The following is a 12,504-nucleotide window of genomic DNA, read 5'->3' as shown; positions in this document are numbered from 1 at the left end:
AATCGTAATATAAAGTCTTTATTTTCTTTGTATTTGCAACTTTTAAATTGTAATATTATGACTTTAGTGTCTTACTACTCGCAACTTTTTAATCATAATGTTATGTCTTTATTTTCCTACTATTTTCTTGTTATTTCTCGTAAAAAGATGTCATTATTTTCTATCTATTTGCAACTTTTTAATTGTAATATTGTTTTTTTTTTTTTACCAATAATCACAAGAAACTACTGTTAAATAGAATACAATAGAATAGAAGTTGTCATTGCACATTGGGTTACAATGAAAACTGTGCAGCGAAATAAACAAACAAAAAGCAAATGAATAAATAAATTGATATATAAATAAAGTAGAGAAAAATAAAAGCAAAGTTGCAGGACGTGAGCCCGACTCCTGTTAAAAGGCTAAAGATTAACGAATGAATAAATCAGTCAAAAGAACTGTGATGACATACTTCAGCTTTAGAGTGATGAACACATGAGCGACTCAGACTTCTCTTCACCTGCGGTTTTTGCAGTTTCATTTTTCGTTCCCTCATTCAACGTGTTCTGCTCACATTACACTGATAAATGTTGATGGGATTCACAGCGTCCATCAGTTCAGACAGCAGCCGTACAGCATGTGTGTCAGAGCCGCAGCGGTTAATGGACGTGTCACAGTACACATTCGGCTAAATGATACGTCCGCTGGAACCAATCGGCTTCTCTGACTGCCATGCATGAGACGACCAACGCTCGCTGGAGACTTTATTAAATATTCTGTCGCAGCCATCAAGTGCACTCGCTAAATTACCGCTCAGGAAATGTGACACGAGTGCTCAGTCGCTGCTTTGTGCTTTTGTCACATGAAACACCAGAGTGACAAAAGTACAAAATATGTGTTTCAGCAAAGACTCTTTCATGACTTTGGAAAAATACAAGTTAGTGAAGGGAAAAATGAACAATCTCTGTTCACAATGTGGTCGTGAAATCAAATGAGGTGATTACCTAACTGCTACTCTGCAAGAGTGGGATCTCTGGTGGACATATTCTCATTAGATGTCATTGGATTTGCTAATTTGCTACAAACTTTGTCTACCTTTGTCTGACTTGTTGAAATAGCAGTAGCAGACAGCTAGTTTTATTAGCTTTCATCTACCAGCCTTGCCTGCTAGCCTCCAGCCATCAGCCTTGCCTGCTAGCCTCCAGCTATGGGCCTTACCTTCTAGCCTCCAGCCATCGGCCTTGCCTGTTAGCCTCCAGTCACTGTCCTTGCCTGCTAGCCTCAACCATTGGCATGCTAGCCTCCAGCCATCGGCCTTGCCTGCTAGCCTCCAGCTATGGCCTTGCCTGCTAGCCTCCAACTATTGGCCTTACCTTCTAGCCTCCAGCCACCGGCCTTGCCTGTTAGCCTCCAGTCACTGTCCTTGCCTGCTAGCCTCAACCATTGGCATGCTAGCCTCCAGCCATCGGCCTTGCCTGCCTAGCTACAGCCACCGGCCTGCCTGTTAGCCTCAGTCACTGTCCTTGCCTGCTAGCTACAGCCACCGGCCTTGCCTGTTAGCCTCAGTCACTGTCCTTGCCTGCTAGCCTCAACCATTGGCATGCAGCCTCCAGCCATCGGCCTTACCTGCTAGCCTCCAGCCATCGGCCATGCCTGCTAGCCTCCAGCTATCGGCCTTACCTTCTAGCCACTGGCCTTGCCTGTTAGCCTCCAGTCACTGTCCTTGCCTGCTAGCCTCAACCATTGGCATGCTAGCCTCCAGCCATCGGCCCTGCCTGCTAATCTCAACCATCGGTTTACTTGCTAGCCTCCAGCCACCGGCCTAGCCTGCTAGCCTCAACCAAACAATCAGTAGCTATCTTGAAGCTGGTATTGCTTTTCCTACTCTGCAAAGTTAGCAGAGTTGTTTTTTTTTTGTTTTAAGTTGTTTTAAAGGCTACAAACAGCATGGCTAATGTGCCAACACACTTTGCAAGTGTTAGTATACAAATTCAAATAGTACAATGCTAGTAAAGTGTAGTAAATGCTAGCAAAAACTAAGCTAATTGGTCTATATAAAGTCGATGGGAAAGGCAGTTTTCCTTCCAGCTAACAAGCAAAAGCAGCGTACTATTGTTTTTAAACGTATTGTTTTGCTAAACGTTGCTAGTATGTGTGCCCAAAAAAACTTAACCACTCCTCATTGGTCAGTCTTCTTGTTCTCTCTCTCTTGCTGATTTCTTGTTTCACTCAAAACATTTATATTATGCCAAAAAAGAAAAGAAAAAGGTTATTATGGAAAAAAAATCGTTCAATAAGCACAAAAGTCCCCAGCTCTACACCCAGGACCAGTGGCAGGGAAGACACAGTCATTGTTGGAAAAACATGCACATTTGGCCTTGGTGATCCCTTTATAGCAGCCCCTCACAACACCTCAGGGATGAAGTCAAACAGTTTTCCGAGAGAAAAGCATCCAGCCATCAACCTTGGAAAGTTTGGAGGAGTGCGGTGTCTGTGGGCTCAGCGAGGGGGGTGGGGGGGGACGACAACACATCCCCCGCTGTGCCGCGGTCACAGCATGTAGCAGCTGCTGTCAGAGGCGAACGTGGCCCCGGCGCCGAGCAGAGCTTTCCTTTTGTTGTGGCACCGACAGTGTCGCTCTGTGCCGATCTTATGGCCCATTGAGCTCCCGCCGGTAAATGGCAGTGTGGTCGCCATGAGACAAATCCAGGCACACATCTCAGGTCCAGCAGGAGTCGGAAAGCCATGAAGAACATGTCCTGGATGTCACAAAAACCATGTCAACAGAAGCTCCATTTCGGGTTCCCAGAGCGTGACACATCATCTGACCCTGCTGAGACTCCAAGTTTGACTTTCAATAAAAGTCCAAAGTACGTCAAAAAAGACTTTAGACATTTCCTTTGTTAAATATTGGAGATTAACGTTTGTTTTTAAGGATTTTTAAAGTCTTTTTAACTGATCTACAGCTAAAGATACCTTATTTTAAAGTCATCTTAAGTAAAACCCTGGACATAAACAAAAGGGTGTGGTCCAGTTATCTATCTAGCACACTGACACCTCACACACTTTCTTAAGGCAGTTTGTGTTTATTGTTTTTTTTCCAAGGCATGACATGTTGAGATTCTCATGTAAAAAAACAACAACAGGTGAATACATTCAAACATCAGATGGAAAAAACAGGCAGACAAACAAGTGTATGAAAAAGGACTGAAAAATAAAAATTAAAAAAGCTGTTTAAATGTAACAGTGTAACAAAGAGTTTCTATAAAAGCAGATCATTAACCGAGACATGGTTAAGGCACATTTCTTCATGTTTAAGGGGAATTAAGGAGTGTATACATTTTTCTTCTTAGACGTCCAGTGTGTGTCTGACATTTAATAATCGGGAGAAATAGAATCGCTTTAAAAATATAAAACGAATCGCTTTATTTCGCAGCCTGAGAATTAATCTTAAATGTATTTCTGGCGTTACTTAGAGCCGCCCAGTGACATGGACGGCTAAGTGAAGCCCACGGCGTAGGACTGAGGGTAGCAGGTGGCCACCAGGGGGCGACTCCATTGCGTTGAATTTAAGTCTATGGGAAAAATGAGCATCAACTTTTCCAATTGATTTACAATGCTGGTAAAATATTTTCCTGCAGTTCAATGGTCTCAATCGGTAGTTTGAGCTCTTTTACTATAAGCACAAAGTAATTTTAGTAAATTATGTTTATTCCCATTTAGACGTAAACAAAAACACACGGGCCATCATGTCTCGTTTGGAAGAGCTTATACTTTCAGGTACGAGGAGGCCACTGTAGTGCCCACAGAGGGAGGAGTGAGTGAAGGAGCCGCCGCCTTTCATTACAATCTGCAGTCTCACCACTGGAGGTTTAAGAATTTAAAGAATTCCTGGGCAAATCCATCCAAGGAACATGTTTTTTGTTATTTTTTGGGTCACTGCGGAGTTCAACAGCGAGCCTAACAACGATAATAAAACACTGTAAATCACGTTGTCGGGCAGACAACATTCTAACATATATTAGATGGTTTCCCATAATAAATACTTAAAAGTGATCACAAGGCATTAAAAAAACAAAAAATGCTGTTTCAAGTGTTCTGTCGCTCAATCAGTGCAATTGCAGACATTCATTCCTGAGGAACATTTGAAAATGTCACTTAATAAAATAAAATGTCTTAAAGTGTACGATCAGATACACACAGCACATGTTTTTTTAAATTAAATAATTTTACCATCAGCTCCTAAAAAAGAGCCTTAGAGAATAAATTATTCTTTCACACAGACCAAAAAAAACACTGTTTATTTTGGAGTGTATTTGAAGATCCTGCTGTTCTTCATGAGAACTAAGTAGCACTCAAAGGGCAGAACCAACATAAAATACTTCAATACTTGACATCAAGCATGTTTTTTGTGACTGCAAAACAAACAATTTGATTTGTAGTCTTGTTTGCAGCTTTGTCGCCTGATGAAGCGACAAAGCTTGAAACACTATGACTGAAGTGAGGTATCGACACAGTTCAACCTTCAACTCAAGTTTTTTTTTTTCCCCAGAGCCTGAACACGTCGAAATATCGAGGCGTACATTTGCATCTGTGGACCAAGCACAAGTCGGGCACTGTTTAAGTAACAGATACCGGATGTGAAATGAATGAAAACTCATTTCCTTGTGATGGCAAGTGTTTGAGGCAGGGTAGTGTAAACTACCAGCCAAAGAACACTGTGGGTGTCGTCTTGTGCAACGCAATGCAACAAATAATGGGTTGTGCAGAGGCAACAAGAACCTCACAGTATACTTGTTTTTTTTGTTTGTTTTTGAGGGCTCTCTGGAGAAGAAGAGCACCTCGTTAACACTCGTGTACATAGAGGTCATCGCTGAGAGCTTTCTCCACGATGACCTCCGCCGTCCGCCGCTGATTCAGATCGAGCAGAGCTTTGAGCAGGGAGTTTAAGCTGGCGTCCCTGCCCTCCCGCTCCATCCAAATCTTCAGCAGCTCGTCGATCCGGTCTTCGTAGGGAAGGTTGTCTTTGCTCTTGATGACGTTGTCCGTGACGCCGAGCTGACGGAAGAATCTCTTGTGGAAGTTGACGTCGACCTCCTCAAAGTACTCGAAGCACTTCCTCAGAGACTCCTCGCCTGCGGACGAAAAACATGAGTCAAATGAAACAACGGGGGGCGGCAACGGCATCTCGCCAACGTTTGGGTCCTTGAAGGTCAATTCATGTCCAAAAAAAACTCCAACATTGATCAAATCATGACATCACAGATTACCAAGAGGGTCAGGACTGAACCTTGTGTGTTCGTTTGTTCTCAGAAACTTGATCGATTCATTTTAACAGTTATTCTTTATCAGATTTGGCCAAACACATTCATTGTCAGTCATCAGCGTCACAAAAAGAGACATTTCTGTTAAGCAGTTGAACAGGTGTACCTAATAAAGTGACTGTATGTAAAAAATCTGGCTTTCAAACTGCAACTTGGTTGGAATAAGGTGGCATTTATACATATTAAAGGGAATATATAGGGAATAAACGTTACCGTTCACTGGAACAAGTTTGGGGAAGTCCTCGTCTTTCTATGTGGGGAAGAAAACAAGAAAAGAGAGACTGTCAATAACTAAAGCAGCTGCTTTAAGAAAAACAACGGGCAAATCTTTAACTAACAGGCGAAACAGAGAGAACGCAGCAGACAAGCAGCGAGACGGAGAACAGCGTGTTTCAGATGTGAAGTCAACTCCGAGAACGTGACTTTAAACATTTGTTTTATGGGAATCGATTAAAAACAATAATGAAAAAGTAAAAAGGTGTGACCTCACAGTGAAGATAGTGACCACCGGGTTTGGGCAATAATGCATTCGCTGGGTGTGGTAACGTCAAATTCAAGGACCACTCTCTCCCTTTTTGTTTTCGTCCGAGTACATGTGGCAATTTGTGCGGCGGGTGTCCACGCGACGAAATCTTCATTTTCCTCCTCTGCATTTTGAGCAGAGCCTGGACTCTTCCGGAGAATCTCAATGCTGGCTAAAGCAAACAGCTGGACACTTTCACCGTGACTTTGTATGTAAATTGGTGAAGGAGGGACATGCCGATGTTCTGTTGGAACATGCAGGAGCACAGAGGGTTAACTGTTGGATCGCAAGTCCATAAAATCTAAAAATAAACTTTCTCTGGGGTAATTAAAAACAACGACAGGCCATAAACAATAGACCCTGCCCCTGTCAATCATTGTCAGCTTCTTATTTAATGCTATTTAACCTGGCGCTCTCTCTGAACTCTGTGCCATTTTATAGACAGACAGGCAGACAGACAGTATATGCTCAGGTGGCTGAGCAATAGGAAAATCTGGATACTGCCCAAAAATCACTGTCACTGCTGAATACCTTTACTAAATAAAGAATTAAGCAAGAACAAAGGTATGGAAAGTAGGAGAGTCACACCAGAGAATCCAGACAGACGAGTTTTGATTAATCAATAGAAGCAAACATGTAGTGAAGCAGGTGAGAAGCAAGGAAGCAAGGAAGCAAGGATGGAGAAGAGCTGCTGCTGCTCTCACCCTCCTGTTGGGCAGTTGCACGGGAACCGCGGGGCTGCATTGCGGGGGGTTGTAGGCGGAGCAGGGCAGGCCGGTTAGACTGTGCTGGGAGTTACTGGCTGAGCTGCTGAGGCTTTCACACAGCACTTTACGTTCCTCCTCCGTACCAGTCTGAGGAACGGTTCTCACCAGTTGTTGCCAGTTCGGCCTTCGGGTTTCATCGCTGAGACAGTTGTCCGTGACATGCTGGAGGCAGAAAGAAAAATAACAACACCAAAAACCAGACCTCGTCTGTATGATGGATAAAAATATATATCCAATAAACATGAGAAAATTTAACCTCGTTTTCACACGTTACAGTGATACAATAGAACTCACCTGTCCGGTTTTCGTGTCATCAGATGAATTTCTCTCTGGCTCTGAGGAAACAAGGAGTGCAGAGGATTATAAAAGAATTCCCCTCAGTCACACGAGTTTGACTTCTGAGCAAATCAAAACTTAAAAACAATCCGCTACAGCACTGCTCTCTGTGGACTACAGTGACATCATCAGTGGGAACACTTTGCGTCATCTCGGCCATGTGCAGACCAGTTTATCGGCTCTCTGTGCCCAGAAAACTACAGCAACTATGCAGCCTTTTAAAAAGAAGGCGCGGAGCACACGCGCAACGACACTTTATTAAGACAATAATTATCATTTGACCTTTAATTCAAAGCCTTACATGGCAGCAACTCTGACGGCCCCTAGCACCTGCATCGTGTCACATAAGGTGAAGCTTTTGCTAACATTTAATCGTCACGTTGCCTACACTGAACTGACCACATTTCAAGATGATAGCCGTAAAGCTCGAGGAGAAGTTTGTTCAAACACAGCATATGCAAAATGACCAAAATGGCCGCCTTCCTGTTGGGTTTGGAACTTGGGTCCAAGAGACTTTTTGGTAGTTCTTATCCTGATTGACAAGTGTGCTGAAATTCTAGGATCTACAGCGCGTTGAGTGTAGAGGAGCAGCTTAAAGATGCATTCAAGAAACCTCATAAATGTCTGGAAAAATTAAATGCAATAACAGTTGCACAACAAGTTTTTTTTTTTAAATAAATGCCTGTTCCGTATCCTTTTAAAAACATAACTAGTTACAGTAACTGATCAACTTTTTAAGCTAATGATTGAATACTCACATCCATCCATTATTTTGTGCCTATTAAAGCTATTTAAATTTAAAAAAACTCTACGTCCAGTCGTTGGACATTTTATACACAGAAACCCATAAAACTCCAACTTTGTTACCACTTACCCGTCGTTTGCCTTTTCTTCCACCACCGCCACAAAAACGCACATCCCATGATGAGGATCCCAGAACCGATCAATAAACCGATCAATGACACAATCAGTGTGGTGTTTGCTAAGAGAAAAAGAAAGAAAGCAAACATTAGTGCAACATATGTAAGAAAATCCAACTGGAAAAAGAATCTTTGTATCTTTTAAGACTTTGTATCTACTTGTTGACTCAACTCGTGCTTTAGTTGGATTTATTTGATCATTTTGTGAACGTGCTGCAGCTCACAAATAGCAAGTTTATTTAATCTTGAATAGTTTACGGTTATTAGAAGCTTAATGACAAAACTGAAAATGAGAAACCTTCACATCTGTTCATTTTCTGACGACATTTGCGGACCACCTGCAGTACCTTCACGGCCCACCAGGCCGATAGGGTAACAGCAATTTTAATAATAATTTCAATAATATCACCATCTGACTCCATGCGCTTGATTTCATGGTTAATATCAGTTGAGTGAAGGCAGTTCCACCGAGTACTGTACCTGAGTCAGGGTCAGACTTGGGCGGGACTTTCTTACACTCCGTGTTGGTGGTGGCCGTGCAGTTCCTCACAACCTCCTCATCCTTTCCACACCTAGTTCAGAGGCAGACAAAATAAAAAAGGTTTAAAGACGTGAAAGGAAACTCGGTGGAAGAGGTTTGTCTGGAAATCAGTGTCTCCCATCCGTACAAACTGAGGCTACATCCAAACTTTATATTGTTTTCAGATCCGCGTTTAAGTCCAGAAATAATCCGCATCCATATTAAACTCAACTTAAAAACCTTTATCTCTGGAGCCAGACAAGAATCCGTCCAATCTGAGATTAACCGCCAGAGTTTCCAAAGTGATTATTTTTCATTACATTACTCCCTTTTAACAGGAAGAAAACCCTCGGCAGAACCCGCCTTGGCCGGTTGTGGTGAAAGGGCAAATGGGGGACAGAAGGGAGAGAGAGCAGGAGCAGATTACACAACAGTTATACAAGTGAAAGTGAAAGTTTATCATTCACAGCTGACGGTCAAGTTGTGGCAGATAAAAACCTGTTTGAAACAAGATCACGCAGAGAGAGCAGACCTCTACCAGGACTTTTTTGTGATATCGTCAGGTAGATTTTTACCAAAACTTAAATGGGAAAACACTTGTGTGATCACGTACCCATGACAAAAAAAATTCAGATTGATCCACCAAAAACTGTAGACAGGAAATTGTTAACAGAAGGACAAACTCCATGAAAACAGAGCCTTCTTTGCTGCAGTAACTAAAATGTAATCCCGGAGTTTCCAAAGAAAAAAACAACCTTTTCAAAATTCTCTCCATTTTTTTGTGATCTTAATCCCTGGGGTAATGTGGACGGCACAATTTATGACCCAGGGCTTTACCCCTTCCACATCGCACAGTACCGTACCATGATGGAAACACAGCATATGTGATCAACAGATCAAAGCGTTTGATTTCCACACGCTCACCTTTTACATTTCTTGCACACTTCACAGGCTTCGTCCGGGGAACAAAACAGCCCAGATTTGCACCGACATTCCGCATTTAGAGTGGCGGTGCACAGCTTTACAACCTCCTGATCTGAGACAGTGAGAACGAGATCATGTTAAGTCTGAGTTTAAGCTTGCGAAACACAACACTGAATAGGTGTGATATTGATTCTCACGATGGTGCAACACTGTTGAAGCGGTATTTGGGTATTTACCTGAGCGACACTGTGTGCATTTCAAACACTGATTTAGATCGTTGGCGTGTTCGGTGTACGTTATCCCGTCGTCACACGCCTCACATTTCCCCATCTCCCCAGATCTGGAGCAGTGTGCCGTCACGTGTGTTCCTAAATAGAACAGACAAAAAAAAAAAGAAAAGAAAGAAGAACCAGCTCCATGACTCCTTTAGTCAATTTCTGATTCAATCTGATGACAAATTGGCTACGTTCAGGTTACCAGCTATGTTGTTCAAATCTGACTGAAAACTGATCAGATTTGATTTGTTTTTTGTGACTGACGACACAAAAAGCGTTCCACATGCAGCAACAAGTGTCATATTTGTGAAACTGTGTTTTGAAGCAGGAGAAAAACTCAAAAATTGAAGCAATTGCAACAAATTTGCAGAGGGAGATTTCACCCGAAAGGGGGCAAGCCTCTTGGATTTACCGAGCGGCCCCTACAGGTTGACGGCGCCAATGTTTAGCACCTGGATTACGGGGCTCTGACATTGTATTTTTTATGCCAATTGTGTCACTTTAGCTTAGTAATGCAGATGTAGCCATTGTTTTCTTCCATGCAGCTTACCAGCTGGACAGACCGCACAGCAGAGGTTGTTATGCGAGTACTCGAGCTCGTATCTGCAATGGACATGTCGTCGCGTCCTGTTGCCCACAGAGTCCACGCCAGGCAGCGGCAATGACATCGCGGGTAAGGCGGCCGAGCACGCCAACAACAACAACAACAGAACCTAACACAAGAAAACACATTAGAACAATGCTCAGTTTCATTGACACCGTAATGACACAAAACACCTGGAGTTCTGGGTTTCATTGTCAAAATAATTGCAGTTTTACATAACTTTACACATCAGATACATTAAAAACAAGACCTGTACTTACTTGGCTTGTAATGATTTGTGATTGTGGGACAATGGAAAAAGGAAATCATAGCTTTATGAAGCTTTTTGGACCATGTCGGATGCATCCATGCCATTTAGGGCTGTAACAATTCATTCATTCTCAAATCACTTTTTTCAATGTGGTTGAATATTTTTCAACCATTAAAAGCAAAGTTGTGATTTCAGCTTCAAACTATTTTGTGGCTTCTTTTTTTCCCCTCATTGAGTACAAATGGTTTTCCCACCATTTTATGGCCAGTGATCAACAATGAAAATCATTTATTTGATATTGCAAAACTTGACGCATGAAGTGGGTGAAAATAAAAATATGAGTCACGCTTCTCAAAAGCTTCCTTGAGCAATATGAACGATGACGCAATATGTCACATGACCACAACAGGCCAACTACATTTTCATTCAGCCACATTAGAATCAAGGTGGGGGTGAAAGCATGTGTGGAACAACTGGCAAGAGTTCATCCAGGAATGCTTAAACAAACACACCAACACCCTGATTGAGATTCATTCACTGTAACCTGGAGACCTTAAACCTTAAACAATGGAGTCACGGGTTGAGTAGAACATAAGTGGAACACAACAATGTTGTGCCAAAATGCCCAAATAGAGTCAACACCTGGTCAGGTTGAGGAAAATGACCAAATAAGGCGAGTGAATGTGAACAGATTGCTTTCCACACCCTTCATTTTGCAATACCATGAGTGAGGACACATGAAAGCGTCTTTGAGTGTTAAGAAAAGCGCTATAAAAATACGATGTATTATTATTTATTATTATGACACTCATAATGCCCCTTACCCTCACATGAAAAAACAAAACAACAACAACAACAACAACAACACGTACCTCTACTTTTAATTAACAAATAAAACGGCATTGAAAAAAATAATAATTTGTTTTTGCTTCTGGACAAGTTTATTAGACTTTCAAGTGAACAAATCATACAAATCCTCATTGCAAAACAGAACAATTTAACACTGAATAACACCACAGACGTAGTAAAACAGCTATATTAATGCATTAAAGAGCTCAAGCAAACCTTTGAGAGCCACACTTTTAATTCGGCTTGCATTAAATCCAATAAACTGCATTTTATTCAGGTAAAAACAAACAAACTCTCTGTAGTTGTTGGCCGCCACCTTCACTCCTGCATTATATAGTAAATAAACTAATGCCCTGCCTCAACGATAACATTCGTTTCATTATTAAATAAAACTGCGCAAAAGTAAAGTAGTGAAGAAGTTTGTTAGACTTTGGAAATTAACACGATTTCATTATAATTAAATTAAAATGATTTTCAGGACGTAAATACATAAGACAGCACTAGTCAAACATTAAATACACCGTCTGAATCTTTCATGGATACTCTTCAATTCGGCGCGCATATCAGTCAACAAACAGCACTTCATACCGGTAAAAACAAACATTGTGTAGTACTTGTACGCCGAGTCCTCAGCTACTGCACTGTTTTGGTGCATCACTACCTCGCCGAATTACAGCCAACTATCTACATATCAATAACACATAGTTTACTCCCAGGTCTAACATCATGTATAGATACAGATTTCAACAGTTGCTTAAATTGACATAATTTTGAAGGAGGTATCGTGTGGAGGGGGTGGAGTTGCAAATAGGAAGCCGGTGTCCAGAGTTAGAATGTTAGTGAACATTTTTGAATGGTTCATCGTTAATTTGCCGCGAATGGTGAACTTTAGGTGCTTCAATGTGGTTTTTAGACGATGGAAAATTCCAGAAAATCTGTGTGTGTGTGTGTGTGTGTGTTACTTTTCTCAAGGCGACGGTGAATTTTACACCTGGGCTCAAGCAGCGTGACGCCATTCACTTACACGTGAATGGAAGTTAGCAATCAGGAAAAACCGAATAACCAACAGTAGAGTAAAAATAAACTTAAAACGTTCATATTCAAAGCGTACCTTAACGAAGGTTGTCATCGTTCGGTAAAAATAAAGTTCCTTTAAATCCACAAATTGACAACTCTGTGAGACACGTCTTCTTCTAACACTCTCTTAATCTTAAACTTAACACGCAGGTGTCA

At 41.7% G+C, this 12,504-nt stretch overlaps 1 protein-coding gene across 2 annotated transcripts; it reads right to left on the bottom strand.

Moving 5' to 3' along the window:
• Positions 1-4,529: 4,529 nt before the first annotated feature.
• hdr (hematopoietic death receptor) lies at positions 4,530-12,504 on the bottom strand. 2 transcript variants are annotated; one of them, XM_044026990.1, is made up of 10 exons: positions 12,383-12,504; positions 10,119-10,281; positions 9,530-9,661; positions 9,294-9,405; positions 8,330-8,421; positions 7,804-7,911; positions 6,888-6,928; positions 6,531-6,755; positions 5,517-5,553; positions 4,530-5,114 (listed from the first exon to the last, which is right to left on the bottom strand). In XM_044026990.1, the coding sequence occupies exons 1-10, from the start codon at positions 12,398-12,400 to the stop codon at positions 4,825-4,827; spliced, it is 1,218 nt and encodes a 405-aa protein (XP_043882925.1). In that variant the 5' UTR covers positions 12,401-12,504; the 3' UTR covers positions 4,530-4,824. The 2 variants fall into 2 exon arrangements, with proteins under 2 accessions (XP_043882925.1, XP_043882927.1); XM_044026992.1 differs by having other exon boundaries at positions 6,699-6,755.

This window comes from Solea senegalensis, linkage group LG5 (genome assembly GCF_019176455.1).
Source record: "Solea senegalensis isolate Sse05_10M linkage group LG5, IFAPA_SoseM_1, whole genome shotgun sequence".
In the NCBI taxonomy this organism is placed as follows: Eukaryota; Metazoa; Chordata; class Actinopteri; order Pleuronectiformes; family Soleidae; genus Solea; species Solea senegalensis.
The sequence above is the reverse complement of the archived record's forward strand: the minus strand, read 5'-3'. Positions and strand labels throughout refer to the sequence as shown.